Source organism: Zophobas morio, unplaced genomic scaffold, assembly GCF_036711695.1.
Source record: "Zophobas morio isolate AGI-343-1 ecotype UQ-CSIRO unplaced genomic scaffold, CSIRO_AGI_Zmor_V1 ptg000025l, whole genome shotgun sequence".
Taxonomy (NCBI): Eukaryota; Metazoa; Arthropoda; class Insecta; order Coleoptera; family Tenebrionidae; genus Zophobas; species Zophobas morio.
In genome coordinates, this window is record NW_026972130.1 from 393,329 (window position 1) to 420,003 (window position 26,675).

At 41.7% G+C, this 26,675-nt stretch overlaps 2 protein-coding genes across 9 annotated transcripts in view; both read left to right on the plus strand.

The window, feature by feature from the left end:
- The window catches only part of LOC135135940 (uncharacterized), a 75,452-nt gene that overhangs the window by 1,526 nt on the left and 47,251 nt on the right, over positions 1 to 26,675 (plus strand). The window contains exons 2-4 of one of the 6 annotated variants that reach the window (XM_064065066.1): positions 1,894 to 7,571; positions 7,621 to 7,786; positions 19,777 to 21,077. In XM_064065066.1, coding sequence (XP_063921136.1) covers positions 1,894 to 7,571; position 7,621 — 5,679 coding nt within the window. In that variant the 3' untranslated portion in view covers positions 7,622 to 7,786; positions 19,777 to 21,077. Of the gene's footprint in view, positions 1 to 1,893; positions 7,572 to 7,620; positions 7,787 to 8,837; positions 9,288 to 19,776; positions 21,078 to 26,675 lie in introns of those variants that run through there. The other 5 variants (XM_064065064.1, XM_064065063.1, XM_064065062.1 and 2 more) reach the window with 5 other exon arrangements.
- LOC135135941 (uncharacterized) lies at positions 12,052 to 17,774 on the plus strand. 3 transcript variants are annotated; one of them, XM_064065069.1, is made up of 3 exons: positions 12,052 to 12,995; positions 13,051 to 13,278; positions 13,333 to 17,774. In XM_064065069.1, the coding sequence occupies exon 3, from the start codon at positions 14,694 to 14,696 to the stop codon at positions 16,959 to 16,961; it is 2,268 nt and encodes a 755-aa protein (XP_063921139.1). In that variant the 5' UTR covers positions 12,052 to 12,995; positions 13,051 to 13,278; positions 13,333 to 14,693; the 3' UTR covers positions 16,962 to 17,774. The 3 variants fall into 3 exon arrangements, with proteins under 3 accessions (XP_063921139.1, XP_063921140.1, XP_063921138.1); XM_064065070.1 differs by having other exon boundaries at positions 13,384 to 17,774; XM_064065068.1 differs by having other exon boundaries at positions 13,051 to 17,774.

A 26,675-nucleotide genomic window follows, 5' to 3' on the forward strand; every position in this document is an offset into this window, starting at 1 on the left:
TTTTTTTTTAATTCATAACCTGATTACTGATTAGTAATGAAACCAATATGCATAACTTCTTATCAAACGTATTAGATATATCAGAAACATTAACGAAAACATCCTTATCTCACTTAAGGACTAACATGTTATTAAAAACATTCATTTCTAGCGATAACTGGTAAAAATGTACTCGCATTATAAATTCGTATAATAAAAAAATATTGAACTTAGTCTAACAAGACGAAAATTGTATCAAAGACGTATCTTCAAAAATCCATGGCCGTCTTTGTTCATTTTTTACTATTCTCGCAGCAACATTCATGACATTCATTCATCAGTTCTTCTGACGTCTTTTATTGCTTACACTGATTTAGTTTACTTTTGACTTAGTCAAATGTTATAATTGCATACAACAGTTTACAAATGCAGGTAAACGGTTTCAGGAAAAAGGCAAAATTCACAGCTCTTTTTCTATTTTTGTCAGTCAGTCATTTTTGTTTTATTTAGTACTAAAAACGTCCAAATTTAAATGATCACTTGATCTACAAATAAACAAAATTATGTTCCTAGAAATAGTATGATCTATTACTGTTTACATATATGTAGTATACACCGTGTGTTTAAAAAAAAGCTACCTCTCTTATTTTTTCGAGTATCACTTTGTGTGGCAATTTTTTAAAGATACTTGTACAATAGAGATTTCTGTGGGGCTGGGTTTTTTATTTAAAGACACGCTATACATTGCATATATTGTACACTGGAAGTTTGACCTCAAATTCTCTCAGCCAACTTTTGAATTGTGATTGATAAGGATTAAGATACAGATCTTAGACAGATAGTTATTTCAGCTAGTAATCCTTGTCATTAAACTGATTCTATGACGTAGAATACGTAGAACGGGATTTATGTCCATTATGTATTTGCGTACTTTAATTTGACGTAACTTTGTGTTTTGATTCATTTTTCCATACGAGTATTATGACACATTTTTGTAAAGATAACACTTTCTTGACTTTGTTCAGAGCAACAATATTCTCAGTCAGTTAATACTTATTTATTTACAGTGCAAATGAGATAAAAGCATTTCATGTGAGTCCACAGTTTGGTCATGAAGTGAAAGAACAGTTTTATCTGCATAACATTTTGTTAAATTATACCCCTATACAAAAATAAACAAATTCTGTATAATTATGGCATGTTCTTGATAATACAGTTTTGGAAAGGATGATATCCTGGTACACGTAATGATAGAAGTCTTGCCTGAATGCCGGTCACTTTTAGGTTAGTGGTGGTGGGGGGGTTTAAATAATAATATTAATAATAATAATAATAATAATAATACACAATGCGCTGGAAAATGAGACAACATGCACACAAACTGCTTTAATGCTAATGCTTTCTAAATTTAAACTTATTAATTACTTTATCAGCTGTTTCAGTTTCGAAACCGTTACATCTGGCTGCATCTTTAATGATTTTAATCTCTTTGCGGTAAGGAGAAATTTCCCGCCAAATTGAGAAATTTTCTGTTTCATACAGACGTATAGACGTTGGTTAGCTGGATATATTCCAAGCTACTTTAAATCAACAATTTTTTTAAATAAACTAATGTTTGCGGTATTGGGACACTTTGAAAAAGAGGAAATTAGGCAATCTGGATTATGAATTTTCACCAAAAATACAATTTAGAAACTACAAAATTAACAGCATGCAGTTTCTGTAAAATTATTTCATTTCTTTGAAAAAATGGAGTTTTATGCTAATTACACAAAAATTATTTTCCAAGTCAATTTTCAATCGAAAACTTTTTAAAATCATTATCTAAATGAATTTCTGTGGGACTGAACCGATCACTACCAAACCACTCAAATAACCATACAAACATCACTTACATTAGTGTTATGTTTTCAGAGTTTTGTTAAACGACCGGGAACTACAGACTTGGGGAAAGAATATGAAGAACTAAACGTAGCAAACATAATCTTCAAAGCTGTAACCCATGAAGACATCAAAGACTTTACATTGTCAACAGACGATAGCGAGTTCGGGAGTTTCGATGATATAGTTTTCGAAGCTGTTGGCAAAGAAATTAACCAGAAATATGCGATCCAGTTGAAACATGCAAACAATGACCACAAAGCATTAAATCCGATAAGTTTGGCGCAAGACACCGGAAATTTCGCAATTGTCAAGTACTTTCAATCTTACAAAAAAATTTGCGAACTAGGTCATCGTCACAAATTAATATTATTCACAAACCGCAAATTCAATAATCGAGATGGGACCAAAATCAGTTTTGAGAAGCAACGGTTTACTACACGACTATCAAAAATGCCAGTGGTTGATGAATTCGTCAATAGTTCCAGAGCTGCTGGCACCTGCTACAAATTTACAAACGTCCAAAGTACGGTTTCCGTACCACTTTCAAAAGAGCAACAAGAATATAAAGATTTTTTTCAAAACTTCTGTTTGTACACCAACCAAGCGAATGCGTTCCAAATGAAACAAAGCTTGTCCGCTCGATTTCAAGAAGCCTTTTCTTGTAGCGATTCTGCGTTCGATCGTTATCTACAGTTCATATCAAACTGGACCAAGCTTCAGGGTAAAAAAGCGAAGCTGAATAAAAGTCAGATGAAAAGAGTAATAACGTTTTGCGTGCTGTCTCACCTGATTAAGCCACTTTGTTTCAAACCAGTCAATGAAAAAGTCAAAATGCTTCAAGACGCAATTTCTGAATTTGATGTTACCATTTTTGAAAAAGAATCGGAACCTTTAGTTTGTCAGATCTGGGGTGACAAAAAATGCGAACTTGAAAATAAATTGAAGGATATTAATGACATGAGAACTGCGTATCATCTCGAGCTTAACCATATTAAAGATCTGGGTGACTTAAGTGACAAAAGCTGTAGCCAATTGCTGTGGCTGTTGAACATTTGCCCACTAATTGTATCTGCGAGTGCATCTACCTACGAAATAATCCAACTGTGTCATCAAGAAAAATTCGTTCTGCTTGGAAATCACATAGAAGATCAAATAAGTGGTCGTTTAGTCTTCCAAAACTTATCCGACTTATTTTTTAAATCCGAGATACATTACCAAAACATTACAACTGCTTTTGAATATTCACTTCAAGAAAAAGAAGAACTGCCGCTGCAATCCCTGACTGAAAAAAATGAAGACTTTCGCAAAGTTATAGTAACAGATGACCTAGTACAAATGTTAGAAAACACTTTTTTCGTTGGAGGAAAGCAGGAATCTTTTGATTTTCCGTATATTAATAGATTTCTCACAGTAAATATTATTGACTTTGAATATTTAAAAAAAATCGACAAGGACACTATTGTAGTTATTGACTGTCTACCGAAGGATTATCAAACTTACGAATGGCTCCGCAACTTTAACTTGATAGAGGTCGAGGGATCTTTGCAAAAACGGCCTCACTCGACTATCGTCACCAAAATCGACAGAAATGTTGAAATGACAAATTCAGCGTTCAAACCAGACCTGCATGTTACAGAAGGCGTCTGTACCAAAGAAACATTCAAAACCATTTGCAAAGCAAACAGCGTTACGAAACGACATCACCTTCGTCTCAACTGTGACGGAAAATTGCAATGGATACGTAGCTTAAGCGATGTTGACGAACTAGAACCATTTCGCACAGAAGGAGATTGTGTGAAAGAAAACGAATTGTGTTTCATCGAGAACAAAATCAATTTGATAGTCGGAGAACCAGGAATGGGAAAATCGGTGCTGATGAGAAGTTTAAAAAACAAATTTTCTGCCAACTATTTAACGATTATTTTCTACACGGAGGACATTTCTGCGTACTTAGATTTTAAAAACAAATACAGCACTACGTCTTATATGTTAGAAGAATACATCTTGCATGAAAAGTTCAAAAATATGAAGAAATTCGAAAAAAAGATTTTGTTAATGTTGATGCGAAGGAATAATGTTATTTACATATGGGATGGACTGGATGAACTTTCAGCTCCTAATATCCAAGTTATTACTGACATTATTCTATATCTGTATAAGAAGAACGTTTGCCAATGGTTGACTTGTAGGTTGCATCTGAAAAACTACTTAGAACACAAATTTAACGTTTTTTCTAAGACAATCATCCAGTTTAGCGAAGAACAACAATCTGCTTATATAGAAGAACGCATGAAAAACGCCAACCACACAGAAGAAAGCATAAAAAATACGATTCAAAAAATTAAAAAGCTAATCATACACCACGAAATTTTAGGGATTCCTCTCCAAATTTTTATGCTTACGGAGTTATTTCTTAAAAATCCAGACAAATATTCCAATTGTTCGGAAGATATTTTCAACATAATCGATTTATATCAATATTTTCTAGACGAAAAGTTTGATATATATTACAAGAAACTGTATTTTAAAGATTATCCCCAACAGATACACTACCGCGAAGAACATAAACAAGATCATAAAAATGCCAGGATTAAAAAGTATCAAAAGGCAGCTTTAAAAACTTTGGTTCCATCAATACAGAAGGAAACAAACGAATGTAAGGAATTTTTGGAAAAAATTAAACAAGAACACGACCCGGTTGGAATTATCACAGAAGTAACAGTCGAAACTATCCCATACTTTATTCACAAGTCTTTCGCTGAATATTTCGTGGCTACATATTTTGTGAAAAAGTACGAATCGAACAACTCAGCTGATACTTTTCGAGATGTGTTATTTGAAAGTACGAATCGAAATATAAGATTTTTCTTTGATTTGCTTCTAGCAAAGAATTCTCCAGCTCATGTTGCAGTTCTTTACAAAAACATTAATGTGTTGAAAAGTTACAACGACGAGTTGAAAGATCTTAGAGATTTGGGCGAACGCAGTGTTTTGCATATAGCATGTTCATGGGGGCAAGAGTATCCAGCTTTTCAAGTTCACAATAACAACGAAATCTACACGATAGACATTTCTAATCACGACAGCTACTCGGTTGTAGAAGAAGACCCGAAATATGCAGACATGTTACGCTATCTACTAAATATATGTAGTCCATCAGAGAAAGACGACTTGTTTAAATATACATCACTCACTTACGCCGAAACAACGAAAAGTTTATTCGCAAAAACACTCATTCTACAAAAGCACAATCTTAAGTTCTCGAAATTTTGTGACGATCTGAGTATGGCCAGCGTTTTATACTACTCAGTAAAGTTTGGTTACATGGAGGTAATCGACTTGTATAAAGTTTTTCCTTATATAAAAACTAGCGACGGTTCTACATATTTGCATTTAGCAGTGTGTCACCCGCCTTTATTTTTGAAATTACTCAAAATGACCTCGTACAGAAAAACAGTAAACTGTCCAGATGCAAATTTACAAACTCCTCTTTCTAGAGCTTGCTGCGAAGGACAGTCCGAAGCTGTTAAATTTTTAACAAGCTGTAGTGCTGACATAAATTCTACGTGTTGTGATGGTCGCACGCCTCTGCACTATGCTTGTCAGTTTGGTTACGAAGATATTGTTCTGTGGCTTATTAAGACTGGAGCAGATTTTAACGTCAAAGACAAGAAACACTGGACCCCACTTCATTGGGCTTGTTACAATGGTCATATAAGAGTTGTCGACATACTACTAGCGAAAGAAGCAGTTGCCGATCTACCTAACGACAGAGGATGGACACCCCTCCACTTAGCATGTATCAACGGCCACCACGAAATTGTCGAGCTCCTTCTGAGTTGGGATGGCATCCCCGCTGACAGCGTTAACGTTCATAGACATGTTAACAGTCCTAAAGACCTCGATTTGACGCCGCTGCATTCTGCTTGCTGGTACGGACATGAAAGTACAGTCGAGGTGTTGCTACGTAATCAAGCAGACTTAAATCGCAAAATGAGAAATGGAAGAACTGCATTACATTATGCTTGCGAGAAAGGACAATTCCGAATTGTGCAATTACTGTGTCAATATTCGCCGATGATTAACATTGCTGCCGATGAAGGGTGGACACCATTGCACTTTGCCACTAATCACGGAAGTTATGCAGTCGTCAAGTTACTAATTAACATCGGTGCTCATGTAAATGTCCCCGATGTCGAAGGTTGGACTCCTCTTCATCTTGCTTCGTACAAAGGTCACGTCAAAATCGTGCGTCTTTTGCTCAAAAAAGGAGCAAACAGAGAAGCTCAAGCAAATGACGGACAAAGAGCCATCCATTTCGCAAGCCAAACTGGTAACGACAGAACAGTCAAAGTGCTCCTGAAACACGGTTGTCAAATTAACGCGACGGACAACAAAGGTCTGACACCTTTTCATTTAAGTTGCTTAAGAAATCAAGAAAGCGTGGTTTTGATTCTAAGCCAAAATGGAGCTGACGTGAATGCCGTTACGAACCAGCACAAAACGGCTTTCCATTTAGCTTGTCAGCTTGGCAACTACGAAACTGTGAAAGTCCTACTTCAGTTAAAAGCTGATTTTAACATCGGTGACAATAAGAACATCAAGCCAATTCACGTCGCTTGTTATAACGGACACGCAAAAATAGTTCGTATGATAACATCCGAAAATAACATCAACGCCACTAATATCGACGGTTGGACACCTCTTCATTATGCGTGTCACGGAGGACATGTAAAAACTGCCACCATATTAATTTCTCTTGGCGCATCCGTCAATTCTAAGACTAAAACGGATGGCTGGACCGCACTGCACATCGCATGTCTAGACGGACATGACAAAATTGTTCGTTTGCTCCTAGACTCAAGAACTGATATTAACGCATTATCCAACACCGGAAGAACACCTCTCCATGTAGCTTGCGAAAACAACCATCACAATATTGCCTGGTTGCTCCTATTTTCGGGAGCAGATATTGACAGTTACGACGCAGCAAAATGTACACCGCTACACCTTGCTTGTGAAAAAGGACACACAGACATCATTGAGCTTTTGGTATCTCGGAAAGCCGATATAAATGCATCCAATGACGTGGGTTGGACCTGCCTGCATCTAACAAGCATGAATGGAAACGCAGACGTGTGCCGAACGTTATTAAAACTGAGCAAACATATTGACGTTAATGCTGTCGATCACGAAACAAAAACTTCATTTTACTGGGCGTGTCAATACGGACACGAGGCAATTTGTGACCTATTGGTTAAAAATGAAGCAAATATTTCGATTAAAGCTGAAGATGGAAAAACTGCGCTTCATGTTGCGTGTCAGTATGGAAGAGAAAAGATTGTCCGACTGTTACTCGCATGGTTAAAAGACATCGATATTCAAGACGTTAACGTAGAGGATTTTGACGGCTGTACACCGTTACATCCGGCGTGTGCATTTGGCGACCACAGGATTGTCGAGTTACTGATCAAGTCTCGAGCTGACGTCAACACCAAAGATATAAGAAACAAAACACCACTACACACAGCGTGTGAAAATGGACATGATATAGTTGCGACTCTGTTGCTGAAAGCTGGAGCTAAAATCGCAGTTTACACCACCAACAACGAAACTCCTTTACATCTTGCTGTCCAAAACGGTCATCAAAATGTAATATCGTTACTGAAATCTCATAGCAAAAAAAACGCCTGCTGCAGAATAACATGGTAAATATTTTAACTAAAGAGAAATACGATTGACAAAATTTATTTTCAGATCGGGAGTTTTATATTGAGAGAAAAGTAAACACGCCTTAAAGAATGGAGTACATGAGGTATACCACTTTAATTCCCTTTACATCAAGGCAACATTGGAACGACAACCAGAAGCTCTGAAATATGCGTAAATTGTAAAACTTACTGCATTAAAAGGTAAGACTGAAGTAAGTATTATTGGTGGCTTTTGTAGAACATGCCAAACAAAATATCTCTATCAATAATCGCTATTTACAAATTATCTGTTGCAATTTCTAATTATAATTTCAACAAACAATTCGTTCATAAGCCATTTTTAGACATAAAGGAAGCTATTATAATATACAGGGTGAGTACTATCATAACGGGACCCTAACCAAATTTCAATGCAACACAAAATGCATATCTCATATGAAAGTCATATTCAATGGTTCAATTTATTTATTACTACAAACGTATAAGTGTATTTTGGAATCTACCAATAACTGATAGATATATGTTGTGTTGCATTCAAAATTGGTCAGGGTCCCGTTATTATAATACTCACCCTGTATATTATTTTTCAACGATATCTTTATTCTCTGTTGTTGTGCAGTCAATAATCTGTTCCATATTTTTGATGTTCATATTATGCAATTCATCTAGTCTGCTACACCCTAGAATTTGAAAACACTATTTATTATTCAAACAAATTGCATTAAAATTAACTTTATCATTAAATATCTGCCATTTAGGTGCTCATCGATCCTCATTGAACACCACACTTCTTATAATGGTGTCTTATAGACTTGGCATAAATGTGGTTGAGTCAGAAATCCGTAATATAAATCTCTTTATCGATTAGGTATCTGTAAAGTTTCAACATGAAATGTTCTGAACAAGTGTTTAACAGTTTTACATTTTTACCCTTTCGAAAAAATAAGCAAGGTATATGCTTTCGCCACCTTCGTTTACAAAAAGAGGGATGTATGTGTTTATATTTCAAAGCTGCTTTAATCAGGATGGTTCTTAACTATGTTTGATGATAATCAACTTAACCATTTTTGATTAGTTTCCTACATCAATTTCAAAAAAGTGGTACTCTGTCGTTTCACGACTTTTTCTTACCTTAAAAGCTCTGAATAATTGTGGTGTCTAAAATAACGTCACTTTTTATGAATTGGACCCTGTGGATGCAAATTTAAATAAATTAAATTGTAATATAACTATTATTTCCTATTTATTAATATGTATTTACAGGTAAAAATCTACAGCCTTGATAATTTAGACCTTTATTTTCCGTTAATGGTTGCATATGATGGTTTTTGAACGCCTTCGATAAAGAATTTGTTACGAAATACACCCTTACGCCGCCCCAGTACGACGCCTATGGCGGTCGAGAGCCTTCTGGACGTACGCACGGCGCTGATGGGTGAATCATCGCTGTTGACGGCCGAGAGGCGGGCGCATAAAGACAGGTCTGGAGCGTCTCGAAGCGGCGTCCAGGGGAGTCTCGAAGCGGAGTCGCGATGGATGTTCGTGAAGGATCTCGATCAGAGACTATGGGTTTAAATAGAGGCGACCGTAGGTAATGGATTCATTCATCCAGTGAAGACAGTCGAGAGCGCCGGAATAATTTCTGTACATATTCGTCGCAATAGATAGTGTTGTAATTCGACCTGAAGAAATAAATTTTTTGAGTTTTACCAACACCCGATTTATTATTCGTCCGTCAATCGTAACACTGGTGTCAGAAGTGGGATTAATTGTGAAATAAATCGGGATTCGAATTTGGTTGGTGCTACTAGGGGAGACCGGAACAAAGTGAACTTTCGAGAAAATTCTCTCCCGCGGTAAGAGTGGAATAACGGAATTAGACTTTCATCACCATACGTGTGGCAAACGTGTTTCCCAATGCAGTCAATATTAGTAAAGGGGAGATTATTGGAATGTGTGAGCCAGTCGCCCGAGTGTTGAACTGCGAGGAAGAAGACGTTGAGAATGAGTCTAAGGACGGGGATACCAAAGGCTTGGAGATCAACTGGGACCAGCTGTCTGCTCGTGAGAGAAAACTGGCCAAAGGACTCATTCGTAGGCACCGTAATGTCTTCGCCTCAGAGGAGGAACCATTCGGGAAGACCAACATCGTAGAACACCGAATAAACACTGGTGACACGCAACCGATCCGTCAGGCTCCTCGAAGACTACCTCTAGCCAAACAAGAAGAAGCTACAAGACTCGTGGACAACATGTTGAGAGATGGGGTAATCGAAGAATCCAACAGCGCGTGGTCATCTCCAGTAGTCTTGGTTACCAAGAAGGACGGGACTACCCGATTTTGCGTCGATTACAGGAAACTGAACGACGTCACGAAGAAAGACAGTTACCCCCTTCCTCGAATAGACGATACCTTGACGACCTTATCCGGCTCGGCGTGGTTTTCGACCTTGGACTTGAAGAGTGGCTACTGGCAAGTAGGCTTGCACCCGGACGACAAAGAAAAGACTGCGTTCTCCACCGGAAGTGGCCTCTATCACTTCACCGTTATGCCCTTCGGGTTATGTAATGCGCCAGCAACATTCGAGCGGCTGATGGAGATGGTGCTAAAAGGACTGACATGGAAGACCTGTCTGGTATACCTCGACGACGTCATGATTATGGGCAAAACGTTTGACGACCACCTGAAGAATCTCGAGGAGGTGCTAGAACGAATGGAAAAGGCTCGTTTGAAACTAAATCCCAAGAAATGCTCGCTCTTCCAGAAAAGAGTCGAATTCCTGGGCCATATCGTGTCGGAGAAAGGAATAGAAACCAACCCGACGAAAGTTCTTGCTATCCGGGATTGGCCCATACCAAGAGACAAGCATGAACTACGAAGCTTCTTGGGACTCTGCACATATTACCGACGATTTGTAGAAGGGTATGCCGACATCGCAGCACCGTTACACCAACTGACGGAGCAGAAGGCGACTTTCAAGTGGAGCAGTACATGTGAGATGGCCTTTAAGAGACTGAAGACGGCTTTGTGCACCAGCCCCATTTTGGCTTACCCCAGGGACAAAGGAATGTTCGTCCTCGATACCGATGCGAGTAACTCGGGAATTGGGGCCGTATTGTCGCAGATACAAGATGGGGAGGAAAGGGTTATCGAATATTTTAGCAAATTACATTCCAAACCAGAGAGAAATTACTGTGCCACAAGGAAGGAACTACTAGCCATTGTCAAAGCCGTCAACCACTTCCACAAGTATCTATACGGACAGGAGTTTCTGATCAGGACCGACCACGCTGCCCTCTCGTGGCTACTGCGGATAAAGAATCCCGAGGGCCAAGTAGCGCGTTGGCTGGAACGACTACAGCAGTACCACTTTAGGATCAAACACCGAGCGGGTCGACTTCACAACAACGCTGACGCTTTGTCAAGGCGTCCGTGTGGAGAGTGCAAGCACTGCGACAGGATCGACGCGGAAGAAGGGAACCTGCCCGTTCGTCGGACGATTTTTGAGCAAGATGAAGAATGGACAACGGCGCGGTTAAAGCGTGAGCAAGAAGCAGACGACATAATCGGACCAATACTAAAGTGGAAGGAGGAAGGAGTCGAACGACCCGGCTGGGCAGAATTGTCCGACCAATCCCCCAGTTTGAAGGCATTATGGGCCCAATGGGATTCCTTGGTCATGGAAAATGGGCTCTTGAAGCGAAAGTGGGAGAGTCCTGATGGGCGTACCTCTAAGACGATGCTGGTCCTCCCCAAGGTAAAGGTTTCCAAGGTCTTAGAGGAAGTTCATGCCGGAACATCTGGAGCCCACTTCGGAGTGAACAAAACTTTGTCGAAAATCCGGGAGAGGTTTTATTGGGTAGGTCATCGTGACGATGTCGAAAGTTGGTGTCGCAAATGTACGACGTGTGCGGCCAGCCAAGGTCCTCATACCAGGGCGAGGGGAAAGATGAAGAAATATAATGTTGGGGCACCTTTCGAAAGAATCGCCATCGATGTGGCCGGTCCGTTCCCTGTAACAAACGACGGCAACAAGTTTATCCTGGTGGCTAGCGACTACTTCAGCAAGTGGCCAGATGCCTATGCCATTCCAAATCAGGAAGCCGTCACGGTCGCGAAAGTACTGGTTGACAATTGGATCAGTAGGTTTGGCGTCCCCTTGGAACTTCACTCAGACCAGGGACGCAATTTCGAATCCAACGTCTTCCAAAGAGTGATGCAGCTACTGGGAATACGTAAGACAAGGACAACGCCACTACACCCACAGTCCGACGGCATGGTGGAAAGGTTCAATCGGACTATGGAGCAACACCTTTCGAAAGTGGTAGAAGAGCACCAAAGGGATTGGGACCAGCACCTTCCACTATTCCTGCTGGCCTACCGCGCAGCTATCCACGACACCACGGGCCAAACACCTGCTCACGTTGTATTTGGGAAGGAACTGCGGCTGCCCTGTGACCTAGTCTTTGGATTGCCATCCGAAGAACCAATGGAAGTACGTGACTACGTGGACGAACTGAAAGAGAAGTTGGTCAACGTGCATGAACTAGTGAGGGGCCGGATCAAGATTGCCAGTGACCGAATGAAGACCCGTTATGATGTGAAGGCCAACTGTGGCGGATTCCAGGAAGATGACTTAGTGTGGCTGTATAACCCCCGACGGAAGAAGGGACGTTGCCCAAAACTGGCTCCTGACTGGGAAGGTCCATACACTATCGTCACTAGAATAAATGACGTAGTTTATCGGATCCAACGTGGACCAAAGACGAGGATGAAGATCGTTCATCTCGATCGACTAAAACGGTACGAAGGAAACAACGAAGACGCTTCCGATCGGGACGATCGGATTTGAAGAGGGGGGCAGTGTTACGAAATACACCCTTACGCCGCCCCAGTACGACGCCTATGGCGGTCGAGAGCCTTCTGGACGTACGCACGGCGCTGATGGGTGAATCATCGCTGTTGACGGCCGAGAGGCGGGCGCATAAAGACAGGTCTGGAGCGTCTCGAAGCGGCGTCCAGGGGAGTCTCGAAGCGGAGTCGCGATGGATGTTCGTGAAGGATCTCGATCAGAGACTATGGGTTTAAATAGAGGCGACCGTAGGTAATGGATTCATTCATCCAGTGAAGACAGTCGAGAGCGCCGGAATAATTTCTGTACATATTCGTCGCAATAGATAGTGTTGTAATTCGACCTGAAGAAATAAATTTTTTGAGTTTTACCAACACCCGATTTATTATTCGTCCGTCAATCGTAACAAATTGTTAGAAAAAACAGTTTTTACCGACCAGGCATGGTTTTACGTCGGTGGGTTTGTTGACTCACAAAAGATGCGGATTTGGAATACTGAAAATCTACAAGTTTACGGAGAAGCATCTCTACATGCACTTAAAGTTAGCATTTGGGCCCTTTTTTTAAGGTAGTTAATTTGTATACTTAATTATTAACTTTACAATGTGTTCAATTACTTTTAGGGAATCTTACAGCGGCATCAAGGTCTTATGATCTTACACCGGAAGATTTTTCCTTCTGCAATATTGTCATGAAGACAAATATTTTATAATTGTTAGTTGCGAAATCATGACGCCTCGCTTCTTCTCGAATCATACGATGGTGGTATTAGGAGACGGAAGAGCATTGTCTTGCTAGAACGAAAATATGATTGACTGTTGTCGAAAAATTGGATTACCCTCTTATACCAGGTATGTCGTTTTTGAAGGAACATAAAGCAATTCTTGATATGAAAAATGATGTAGTTACAGTTTTGGGACCACACTACAAATACGTTTTTTTTTTCAATTTAACAGGGCCAGAGATTTTCGTAAAATATAGGAAATTAATTACAAAAGATATAATTGACACAAGTTTCGGATTCACATCCGGTTGCTCATACAATGTCTAGGGAGTCATCAAACTGTCACAGTGTAACGAAGCGAATTTTCGCGGGCCGGAAACCGTGACGCGTACCGCGAAAGCCGGGGGTAAATTGGCGATCGCCGCGCCGCCGCGGCGGAAGTAGAGAACTCTTGCCTGAAACTCCAAAGAGTACGGAAGTGCTGTGGCGAAATTGGCTGTTTTTAAGTTTCTGGAGAAGTGTGACCAAGTGTGCAGATCGACCCTCCGACCTCCGTAAGTACCTTTTTGGGTCGCCTGCCTGTTTTGTACCGGTTTTGGAATCGCCGCCCCCGAGCGAGAAACCGTGTCACCGTCACCGCGTTTTTTTTTGTCACCGTCGAAAGTCGACACCGTCGTGCACGCGTCGTTACCGTCACCGCGCTCCCCTCCCGGATCGCCGTACCGTCTTCGCGCGATTTCCAGGTTCAAGGTCGCCGCCCCCAGAGCCACGAGGAGCCCGGCCTGAAGGAAGTCGCCGCCCAGGAGGAACGACCGTGCCGGACATTTAAATTAATTCTTTTTGTTTGTAAAATCGAATTGTTAGTCATTTAAGTTGTTTAGCTGTAAGATTTATTATTTTAGACCGTGTAGCTGGTGGTAGGGAATAAACCCTATTTTGTTATAACACATTCTCGCCGTTTTATTTATTATTCTCGAGTTTTCGCGGCGGCTCATCACCTGAATTCCGTGTCTCTGGCTTTAGAGCACCCCGGCGCTCCCTCCCCCGGAGAGGGAGCTGGCGCCTGAGCGACCGCCGCTCCTGACCGAAGGCGCCACCCCCGGCGGCGTGAAGGTAGCCGCATGAGCTTGGTCGACCAGACGTGTTACTGACATCAGCGATACTAGTCGACCCAAAGCTTGGCACCCAAGTACGCCGCCACCCCATACGTTATCGGCGAGATTCCGGACCGTCACCGGACCGTCCGTCCCGTCCCATCCGGAATTTCGTCGCATAATTTTGGCGCCCGAGCAGGGACCTAAAGTGAGCCGCCCCCGGTCGTCCGCCGCCACCAGCTACGTTTTTGTCCGCTATCAGCGGGGGACCGTCGTTTTTGAGCGGTCTGTTTTTTTTTTTGGTTTCTTGGCAAAATTGCCGAAAAAGATAAGCGCCGTTATCTTACTGTTTTTTTTTTCTTTTTGTGCTGTATTGTGGTCGCCGCCACTGTCCCCCAAGTCCCGTGACGCCATCAACCGTCACCGTCAGAATTGGTGACGTCACAGAATGGGTAAGGAGGACCAAGACCGGCCGCACCCAGCTCCGCTCGCGACGTGGGTGCACCAGCTGCAGCGTCACGAGCTGGAAGAAGCCCTGCGCGAGATTGGGATCGACGCCACTGGTTCCGTCGACACGCTCCGCCGGCGTTTGAAGGATTTTCATCTCCGTCGCCAGGCCGAAATCGACACGGAGATGAACCTGGAGGAGTTGGCCACGTCTCTTCCGACCGTCACCGACGAGGTCGTGGACACCGTCATCGTGTCGAGCCCCAACGCCTCCATATCGACGTCGACCATCGGGTACGTGGTGGCAAATTCGGCATCAGCGACATCGCTGACCTGGAGCATTGCGCTAACCAGGCCTGCCGTGCCCACGCCCGTGATTTCGCGACCGGTGATGCCAGCGGCGTTTCCATGGGCAGCCCCCACCAGCGCTACAGGTGCCGTTCCCCGAGTCCAGTCCCCAGGTGCCCTGTCACGACCTGCCGTCCCGCTGGAACTTGCTCGTCCCGCCTCTGGAGAGGCCCCCAGGAGCCGACCCGACGAGCCAAGTGCGTGGACGTACAGCGAACCGCACCGTCTTTCCCCATCGCCCTCACCGACAGCCACAAGACCAACTTCGCCGTCTCTGAGTCGAGAATTTCGACCGCCACCACCGAAGCGCCCGTCTCTCGTGCCACCACCGGCACCGACTCAGCCCCGTCGAAGTTGCCACTCGGTCCAGTCGTGCTATGCACACCCGCGGGACACCCGTTGGGAAGCCCTGGACCTAGTGCGCAAGAGCCGTGTTTACTTCGACGGAGAGACCGACCCCATGGCGTTTCTGGAGCGCGCCGTAGAGCTCCAGGAGCATTTTGGCATTGCATCGGACACGATGCTCACCGTGCTGCCGGAAATGTTCACCGATAAGGCGTTGGAGTGGTACCGTAACAATCGGGCCCTCTGGTACTCCTGGGACGACTTCGTCGAGGAGTTCCGGGACTTCTACATGCCGAATTATGAAGAAGTCTTGGAAGACCAGATCGTCAATCGTCGCCAACGACCTGGAGAAGCCGGCAGGGATTTTATACAGGCGATGCAAACCCTCACCCGCCGTCTGGGAGGGTATTCTCCACAGGCCGTCGTTCGTCGCCTGTACAGCCACCTGCTGCCGGAGTACCGCCAGTACATCCGCCGTAGAGACTTCCAGACCATCGGGGAGTTGGTGAGGCTCACAGATGAGTATGAGCAGCTACAGAAGGAAGTGAGCAGCCGTCCACCAGTCCCGCCACCGAATTGCACTTCGACGACGACCCAGATCCCGGCTGCCAGGTTTGCTTACGCCCCTCGGTCTGAAAACCGTACCCTGCAACCGTCGTCCAGGCCCGTGCAGCCACCCACGGCACCACCGCGAAGGCTGGAGACCATCCATCCCCCACCACCGTCGTCCAGGCCCATTCAGCCGCCCACAGGCGCCACCGCCAACACCGGAACCACCGTCAAATGTTGGAGGTGTGGAGAATCCGGACATTACCGCTCGGCCTGCAGGAAGCGAGCCCGACTGTTCTGCTCCAGGTGCGGCCGAAGCGGTATAATGTCCCGAGAGTGCCCCTGCGACCGAAGAAACGAGCGAGAAGTCTGCGTCATGTCGAAGCCGTCGCAGCACCCGTCCAAGCCGTCGCAGCAGCCATCCAAGCCGACTCCGTTGATGGAAGCTCCGCTCAAGTTTCCCGACAACCGTCCCCATGTCGCCGTCACACTTTTTGGCACCGTCTACGACGCCCTCCTGGACACCGGAGCCGTCAGCACGTTCATTGGCCAGGAAGTTGCCACCGTGCTGCGCCAACGAAACGTTGTCCCCGTGTCAGCCCCCCAGGTTCGGATCCAAATGGCCCATGGCGACATCGTCCCATCCGCAGGAAGTTACGACTTGGAGATGAAAATCGGCGACGTCCCCGTGACAGTCCGCGCCGCCGTTTTTCCAACCCTCACTACAGCTATGGTTTTAGGTATGGACTTCCTGCACGCCAACGCCATAGCCATCGACATTCCCCGAAGAGTGATGCGATGCCACCGTCCAACGTGCAGTTCAGCCACCACCGACCCTGCAGTTCCGCTCGCTGTCCAGAGCGCCACCGTTTTGCCGCCCCTCGGCACTCTGTCATCTCCGCGTCAATGCAGAGGAGTCGAGCAGCCTGTCCTGCCCAGCAGCGGATCCCGGCGAAGACCGAGAAGACGTCAGCCTAATCGGCGTGGACCTCGTCTCCACCGGCTGAACACCGTCGACCGAAGTTGAAGTTCCACCATGCCAGCCCGTCCACAGCACCGTCACCAAGGAGTCCAGGACACTGCCGTCTGAACTCGAACTCACCGTCCCCAAGGAGTCCAGGACCCCGCCGTCTGAACCGGAACTTCAGTCCACCAGAGCTGCGCAGGAAGGAAAGCCGTCTTCGAAGAGAAAAAAAAAAGAAGTTACACTCCTTTTTTTTTGCCGACGAAAGGGGGGAATGTAACGAAGCGAATTTTCGCGGGCCGGAAACCGTGACGCGTACCGCGAAAGCCGGGGGTAAATTGGCGATCGCCGCGCCGCCGCGGCGGAAGTAGAGAACTCTTGCCTGAAACTCCAAAGAGTGCGGAAGTGCTGTGGCGAAATTGGCTGTTTTTAAGTTTTTGGAGAAGTGTGACTAAGTGTGCAGTTCGACCCTCCGACCTCCGTAAGTACCTTTTTGGGTCGCCTGCCTGTTTTGTACCGGTTTTGGAATTGCCGCCCCCGAGCGAGAAACCGTGTCACCGTCACCGCGTTTTTTTTTGTCACCGTCGAAAGTCGACACCGTCGTGCACGCGTCGTTACCGTCACCGCGCTCCCCTCCCGGATCGCCGTACCGTCTTCGCGCGATTTCCAGGTTCAAGGTCGCCGCCCCCAGAGCCACGAGGAGCCCGGCCTGAAGGAAGTCGCCGCCCAGGAGGAACGACCGTGCCGGACATTTAAATTAATTCTTTTTGTTTGTAAAATCGAATTGTTAGTCATTTAAGTTGTTTAGCCGTAAGATTTATTATTTTAGACCGTGTAGCTGGTGGTAGGGAATAAACCCTATTTTGTTATAACACATTCTCGCCGTTTTATTTATTATTCTCGAGTTTTCGCGGCGGCTCATCACCTGAATTCCGTGTCTCCGGCTTTAGAGCACCCCGGCGCTCCCTCCCCCGGAGAGGGAGCTGGCGCCCGAGCGACCGCCGCTCCTGACCGAAGGCGCCACCCCCGGCGGCGTGAAGGTAAGCCGCATGAGCTTGGTCGACTAGACGTGTTACTGACATCAGCGATACTAGTCGACCCAAAGCTTGGCACCCAAGTACGCCGCCACCCCATACGTTATCGGCGAGATTCCGGACCGTCACCGGACCGTCCGTCCCGTCCCATCCGGAATTTCGTCGCAACAGTCAGCATAAAATACAACACCAATTGCGTTACTCCGATTTTGCAAACACTCAAAATTATCGAAAAGTCTCAAGACTTCTTTTTATTACCAAATACTTATTCCCTGGTACATGTGTGACCCAGGACCTAAAAATGAATCAGGGCATTGCTCGATGTTTTCGCCACAAATTTGGTAGAATTATTTAGTAACATTTAACATACACATTAGGACATTCAGGTTTACCACCGCAAATGTTGCGCCCCCAACGGTCCTTTATGTCACATTCTATGTTCGCTTCATTCCCATGCATTTCTTATGGAGAATTCAAAAGCTGCCGTACCTCTATTATCTCTGGTTAAACGAAAACATTTTATTAAATAGTTGTAACATGGACCGTAGCGCCCTCTCGATCACGCCCACGCTACTCCGCGGTTGTCGCTTGAGTAGCTAGTTGCCACCGCTTCGAACAGGAGGCGCTACGCGCACTAATAGCCTGACCGCAATATACCTTCATGCAAGAATAATTCGTCGAGCACTTAGACGAAGTTCCGAGAGTTAGCTGTGCATCACTTCTGTATTTTGAGGATCGTTGTGGTCTAGATACTCTTTGAATTCTGGCAGTGGGTGTAGGTTCTGTTTTCTTAGAACATCCTGGGGGTGCTAACAGACGGAATCAGCACCAATTAGAGCATCCTGGGGGTGCTAAGAGAAGGGCTTTATGAGGCGTTTCATGTACATACTCTTTGCGCGCGTCGCGTTAGATGCCGACGTTCAGACTAGGATCAGACCAGTCTCCGTGACCTCGACATCGACACCGACACCAAGCTCGTAACTGGAACTCGACATCCTATTCCGGCGCGTATACGTGTTTTATAATACGACAAGAAAGAGTTAAAACTCCAAAACACATTATCAAAAATGGAGCCAAATGGCAATGCCACGTATAGGTTGTGGTCTCGATCGTCTAGACTGGCATAGAGTTAAATATATGATCCAATTTCTGTTTCAAGGGATAGATATAGAAATTATAGTGTGCTGTCTTCCTCAAAAAAGGCCTTGCGTTCTTGAAACTAATGATACCCGCGTAGATACAAATATATCTGTATCGCCTTGTCTTGGTTTCGAAACTTACAAAAATTCGAATTTTAAATCAGATACCGTCATTACCAAAGCTTATATCACCGTTGACAAAACACCAAATCTCGACAAACTTCTGTGTCCCGTTGTATATTGTATCATCGATAAAAATCCAAATATTTCCCCAGAATTAATAAAATTCGAAAATAAAGGAATTCATATTTTTTATTTAATAAAGCCCGTAAGAGAATTGTCATTCTGGCATTCTTAAACTGAAAAAATGCTTACTAACCGCTGGGTGTTCTGAATTTTATCTTGAAAAAATTAGCTTTCCAAATTTACCATTTTCTCAAATATATCAAATTCTAGAATATATTTCTCAGGATACGGTTATTAATATATTTTTACTTCAAAACGGCAGTTTATGTGAAACAGACAAGTCAAATATATATAATACAGCGATTATTCACTCTACAGTTAACTCTACTATAAACAGTAATAAAATCTCACCTGAAGTTAATAGACTGGCCCCGTTAATAAATGTTTAGTATAGTACAAATAGTTGCATATTTAAGCATATTTTGCAAATTTTTGATTTTTCAACTGTTTTTGTCGTAGGTGGATGCCAATTATTTTAATTTTTCTGTGTACCGCACAACTGAGGGCGCAGCTAGAAGTCACTACTGGTGCTTTTTGAAAAGAAGTACCCGAGGTTATAAATTATGAAGCAACCTTACCACTCCATGTATTTTTAGTTATTTATTTCATATGTTCTTATTCTTAAGTTCAGTTAAAATGTTTTATATAGTTACCTTATTTTCGTTTTACTTAGAGTTTTTGTTTTTTATGTTCAACTGTGACGGATAGAGTACGCGAACAAACCGGTTCACTCCACTCGACCGTATGCAAATGAGCCTACATCAGACGTGCAACCTCAGAACCACCCTGAACGCACTATGCAGCATAGCACCCTCTAATGGCACATCTTTTATTTCTCACCACTGTCCAGTCCACCAACAACGATGCATTATTTACACCAGTATTAACACTAAACACCGCACCCTAAGGAGAATCTGGGTTAGTCCTACGCCCAGCGATGTCTTAGTGGCCAAGTGCTGCGTGTACACCCGCGTAGCCATGTGGTGCCACAAATTTCCACATTTTCATCACCTTTGCGGGATACTACTTCACGCCAACTTATGTGACTGGGAACCGAGAACATTACTGGCCATTCCAGGACTACTTGTGCTGACTTCGAATATGTGAGAACAATGAAGTGAAAAGTTTTCTTTGCGGTTGCACATCTTTAGATGAACTGAACAGTGCCCTTTTCTTCAACTACTTGTTAATGCGGGAGTGAATCGGAGTGTTTATGTTTATAATTCTCATTTGAGTCTCATTTTTTTTGTGATTGCAATTTTTAAATTTTGACACTTTGTTTATCATGGAACCTACTGTTTTCGATTCAATTTTTGTTATGTTTTTGTATGTGTATATTATTTTCTATAATTATTTCTTTGCTATGTAAAAGTTTAACCATGTTGGAACTGAATGTATCTCTGTTGTTTATATGAAATTCTTGTTTTGTTTCTTTATCCGTGGGTCCGGATAAAATTAGGGGGGAAGAGAAGTGTCATGAAGACAAATATTTTATAATTCTTAGTTACGAAGTCATGACGCCTCGCTTCCTCTCGAATCATGCGATGGTGGTATTTGGAGACGGGAGACCATTGTCTTGCTAGAAAGGAAATGTGATCGAACTAAGATAAGTGAGGAAAATTGCTATTCTAGCAGGAGATGGTTTCCTGACTCGAACGAGAACCCGAAACGAGGAGTTAGTCGGTGACCATCATCGCAACAACTAGACCCCGGAACCATGTAAGTACCGTTTTATGTAATAAATCTAATTTAAAATTTTATTTGGGAGTTTAAAATTAGGGTTTCCTGGGAAATTGAGTTTTGGACGTGACAATATCATAAAAACTCAATTTACCGTACTCCCATTGACAACATAAACGAATTAAGGCAAAGGATTACTGCAAATATTTACGAAATCAACTCGAATCCTTACATTCTACAAAATATTGATTATGCAATTAGACAACGAAGTCAAATGTATTTGGAACCAAATGGACACTATCCGGTCTTTATTTCGTTATTCTGAATTATGTAACAACATTCACAATAAAAGAAACAGTGCAGAACCGATTTTTCTAACTTGACACCACCTCTACTTTTGCATTTTCCCAACCTATCATGACCCCTAAAGGACGAAGAAATAGGTCTCCCGTTTCTGTCTGTCAGTCCGTCTGTCTGTCCGTCTGTCCGTCTGTCTACCATCGTGGATTTTTATTAGACAGATAATCTCCGAAAGTATTGGGCCGATTGTTGTCAAATTTTGTATTTATACTAGGTATATCAATCATGTAGATGATAAAACGTTAACCAAAATTTGTTTCATCATCCCCACCACTAATGTGACGACGTGACAAAATTGTACATAGGAAATGGGTTTTAAATTGTATCAAATAACATAGTCTCACACTTATAGTTTATGACTCTAAATTGAGATTTTACCCAAAACATCCATATTTTTGGAAATAAAATCAAAACTAGGAAACAACATTTTGACATTTAATTTGGAATCTGCAAAACAGAATACTTTGAAATCTTGCAGATGGTTTACATTTATGATAAGCATGGTAAGTTTTTATTCAAAATATATTTACTTGTCCCCTCCAAAAAATTGATGACGTCATCTCAAAATTTTGCTGAATAAATCCTGTCTTAAATGTGCAAAGTATGATGAGACAATACTTGTGATTTATCATTCCATTCATATTTTTTTCGATTTGCATATACAGGATCACTCAAAAAAATTATGGAATGCGTAACTTTATTTTATTGATTTAATCAGCAACTACAAAACCAAATGCTTTGAAATCTTGGAGATGTTTTAAAGTTATTATAGGCATGGTAAAATATATTTGCTCATCCCCCCCCTCTAAAAAATTGATCACACCACCCCAACATTTTTCCGAAAAAATGATATCTTAAATGTGCACTGTGCAAAGTATGATGGTTCGAGTTATAATTGTGAGTTATCACTGCATATTTTTCAGATTTGTTTATACGGGGTGTGTGAAAAAAATTAATGACTTAGGCCCGCTTTTACCAACCAGGAATAAACCAAGGATAACTCTGTTCCTTGGATAAACGTCGGATAGCGATTTTACAATCATAGGATAACTACGGAATAGATAAAATTAGGGATAAACAACGGTACTTTTTTAACCCCCGCTGTGGACATGGGATAAGAATTTATCCAAGGAATAGTAATTAATAATAACACTATCTCACATCATTTTGATAACTGAGTCGAAACTATTGACTCTATTTTTTCCTAGTGATTTTGAATTCGGTGGTTAAAGCACTACGGCTTTTTAAAATAAGGAGTTGGAAAGGTACTACGAAAGAGTGAGGACAAGGAAATTTGTGGTGGTTCCTTATATTCCTCTGAGTCCTGTAGAGTCGGCAGATAGTCGGCAGGAAGGACTCCCCTTGGTCGGTACCGTTGCCAGACTGCCTCGTTTTGCCGTGGAGAGGCAATAGTACCCGTAGGAGCACTGTTCAGGTATTAAGTTATCTTTATCGGTTCCGGGGTGGTGGTAGAACCATTGTTTTCAGGTTGTTGGTTTGCGGCGGCCGCAGAAGCTGAGTTATTCTCTTCGAAAAGGTAAATTCAAATTATGCCACCACATGGAGTTGATTATTCCATATGTAGGGACGCCCGGTAGGGTGAGGAGCCGACACCAGTAGGCGAGGAGTCAGAGTACGGAAGCGCAGGAGAAAAGAAGCGAGAAAGACGTCCCTGGAGCACTGTACTTTCCGGAGAGAGAGACCTGGAGTGGTTGACATCGAAGAAATCTTCAGGCTGGGTGTTGCTGCCAGATAAGTACACCCAAACTTCATAGTTGATTTTTTTTTATTGTCTTTTGCGGCCTTGCTCGCGCCTTATCGTGATCCAACGACGTTATCGCTTGCGCCATTTTGCTTACGATTTTTGTCGGCATTTTTTTTATCAGCTAAGCACTGTATCTCTACCTCCATCGGGTCAGACTGTTGGTCAACTTTAATTTAGTTTGTTATTTTTTTTTTTAGTCAACCTACGTGTGGTCCAGTTTAGCGTAGCCCTTCCAAGTTGGGGTTTAGTTTAGCAACTTGGTGGCGCCCAGTTTGTTTATTGTAAAGTTAGTAAGAAGTATTGTTCCGCTGTTATTTATGGATGTTTGTAAAGGTTGTTGATGTTAGTTAGGAAGCCGCGCCAAGTACTAACCATAGAGTAGACATAGTTGTCTTTGAATTTTAATATAAGCCCCTACCAAGCCTCAGCGTTTTCTTGCCGGTAAAGCCTACGTAAAGTCTATTTGTTATAAGAATTCCATAGTCTTGTAAAACCGTAACAAATAATACTTTTCAAACGTTACTATTTTTGTCTCACTTTCTCTCATTGCGGTTGAGATGATACGTATTGGCCAGCATTTTAGGGGCGGTCCTAAAGATCTACCGGAATGTGCGCACAAAGCAGAAATTCTCAAACAAAAAATTCTGTTTTGTTGGACTTGAAAAGGAGATGTTTAATGAAACAGATGAAATGTAAATTTTAAGTTAGTGTTATGTTTAATTTTCAGAATACCTTACTAATGGGAAAACGCATTAAGATTGTCCAAGTGGACGGTGGAAACTGTTTATTCGATTTTGCATTTTGCCTGCAACAAAACATAACCGTTTGAGAACCTCTGTCAAATTTCGGGTTTCACTCCGACAGGCGGAGCTATGTGTTTTCTCCCTCGCACATCCGCTTTAGTTAAAATGAGATAGCGTTTTGTTGTTCTTGTTTCTCACAGCATAACGCAAAGTATCGGTGATGGAAAAAAGAGAGAATGAGTTTTACGATATCCTGGAAAAGGAGCTCCGGGCGGTGCCACAAAAAAAGAGGTAACAAACTTTTAAGAAAATAGAGCGCAGGTGAACGGGGCTAGTACTTGCTAAGATAGTACTTATTTTGCGTCTGTTAATCTTGTAAAAACTTGTTAAATTTAAAAGGTGTTAAATTGCAAATTTCCATAGTAACGAGTTAAATTCCAAAATCTGATTGGGTGTTTATTTTTATGTTTCATTCTACTTCAGGAGCGAGGGAAGTTCTGTTGAAACAACTTTCGATCAATTTTTTTAAACTATCAAACGTAATGAAAATAATATGTACTTTTTTCACTTAAAACTGTGACGAGAGTTTCTTCAGGATTTCAGTGATTATGATAAATCTATAAATTTTTAATTTAACAGTTGCAATTGTTATTTAAAAAAATTGGTCTAAAGAGTTTAGACAGTACTTCCCTCGCTGTCGGAAACTTGACGACTGCATGGCTATTGTGTTTTTTTCTCATTACATTTTTGTAGTGGGAATTTAAAAAAAATTGCGATGACGTCAACATTTTTGCAAGGACACGTATATCAGTTGGGATAGATGTAGTGTAATACTAAGAATAAAATTATTGTATTCCCAAATTTTCGGGAAAATGAATTGGGTCGTTTTGAATATTGATTTTATATAATCAATAAAATAACGAAACAATTTACTCACGTATACGGCAACTGAAAATCGTTTATGTATAAACATTCTTAATTTAAGATGACAAGCGTAACAGCATACGTGAGAGTCAAACAGAGAAACTGTAAACAAAACGACCATCGGTTTTATTGCTTCGACTTCCGCTTATTATATAAAAGATTGGGTTTTATTTTAATTCTTGACGGTGAAATTCACAATTGGTTGATTATAAACATGTCTATTTCACATTCGCGGAATCAAGTGAACGCATAAAACAAATGCAGGTCTGTAATGTTAAAGTCGATGTAAATAAGCGTGCTACCCTTATGTTTCAACCGAGTTTTTCCTTTAACAAATTTTGTGTCTACCAAATTGGGTTGGTTGGGGTGTAATACTAATAATAAGTGTTGCCTTTAATTTAATCAATAAAATAAATTGACTTCATTAATTTTTTTGAACCACCTCTTAAGAAAATCTAAAAAATATGAATGGAATGATAAATCACAAGTACAAACTCATCATATTTTTTGCATTTTAGATAGGATTCATTCATCAAAATTTAAGGGTGACGTCATCAATTTTTTTAGGAGGGATGAACAAATACATTTTGAACAAAAGTTTACCATGCTTATAATAACTTTAAAATATTCCCAAGATTTCAAAGCATTCGGTTTTGTAATTCCTGATTAAATCGATAAAATAAATTCACGCCTTCATTAATTTTTTTGAGTCACCCTGCATATGCAAATCCAAAAATATGAATGGAATGATAAATCACAAGTACAGACTCATCATAATTTGTACATTTTAGATACGATTTATTCGGGAAACTTTTGAGCTGACGTCATCAGTTTTTTGTAGAAGATAACCAAATATATTTTGACTAAAAATTTATTATGCTCTTTATAACCTTAAAACATCTGCAAGATTTCAAAGCATTCGGTTTTGTAGTTCCTGATTAAATCAATAAAATAAATTTACGCATTCATTAATTTTTTTGAGTCACCCTGTATATGCAAATCGAAAAAATTTGAATGGAATGATAAATCACAAGAAGAGACTCACCATATTTTGTACATTTTAGATAGGATTTATTCAGCAAAATTTTGTGGTGACGTCATAAATTTTTTAGGGGGGACGACCAAATACATTTTGATCAAAAATTTACCATGCTTATGATAATTTTAAAATATCTTCAAGATTTCGAAGCATTCGGTTTTGTAGTTCCTGAGTAAATCAGTAAAATAAATTTACGCTTTAATTTATTTTCTTGAATCACCCTGTATATGCAAATCCAAAAAATATGAATGGAGTGATAGATCACAAGTACAGATTGATCATATTTTGTACATTTTAGATATGATTTATTCGGCAAATTTTCGAGCTGACGTCATCAAGTTTTTGGAGGGGATAAGCAAATATATTTTGACTAAACATTTATTATGCTCTTTATAACCTTAAAACATCTGCAAGATGTCAGAGCATTCCGTTTTGTAGTTCCTGATTAAATCAATAAAATATATTTACGCATTCATTAATTTTTTTGAGTCACTCTGTATATGCAAACCAAAAAATATGAATGGAGTGATAAATGACAAGTACAGACTCATCATATTTAGTACATTTTAGATATGATTTATTCGGCAAACTTTCGAGCTGACGTCATCAAGTTTTTGGAGGGGATAAGCAAATATATTTTGACTAAACATTTATTATGCTCTTTATGACCTTAAAACATCTGCAAGTTCAGAGCATTCGGTTTTGTAGTTCCTGATTAAATCAGTAAAATATATTTACGCATTCATTAATTTTTTTGAGTCACCCTGTATATGCAAATCCAAAAAATATGAATGGAGTGATAGATCACAAGTACAGACTCATCATATTTTGTACATTTTAAATATGA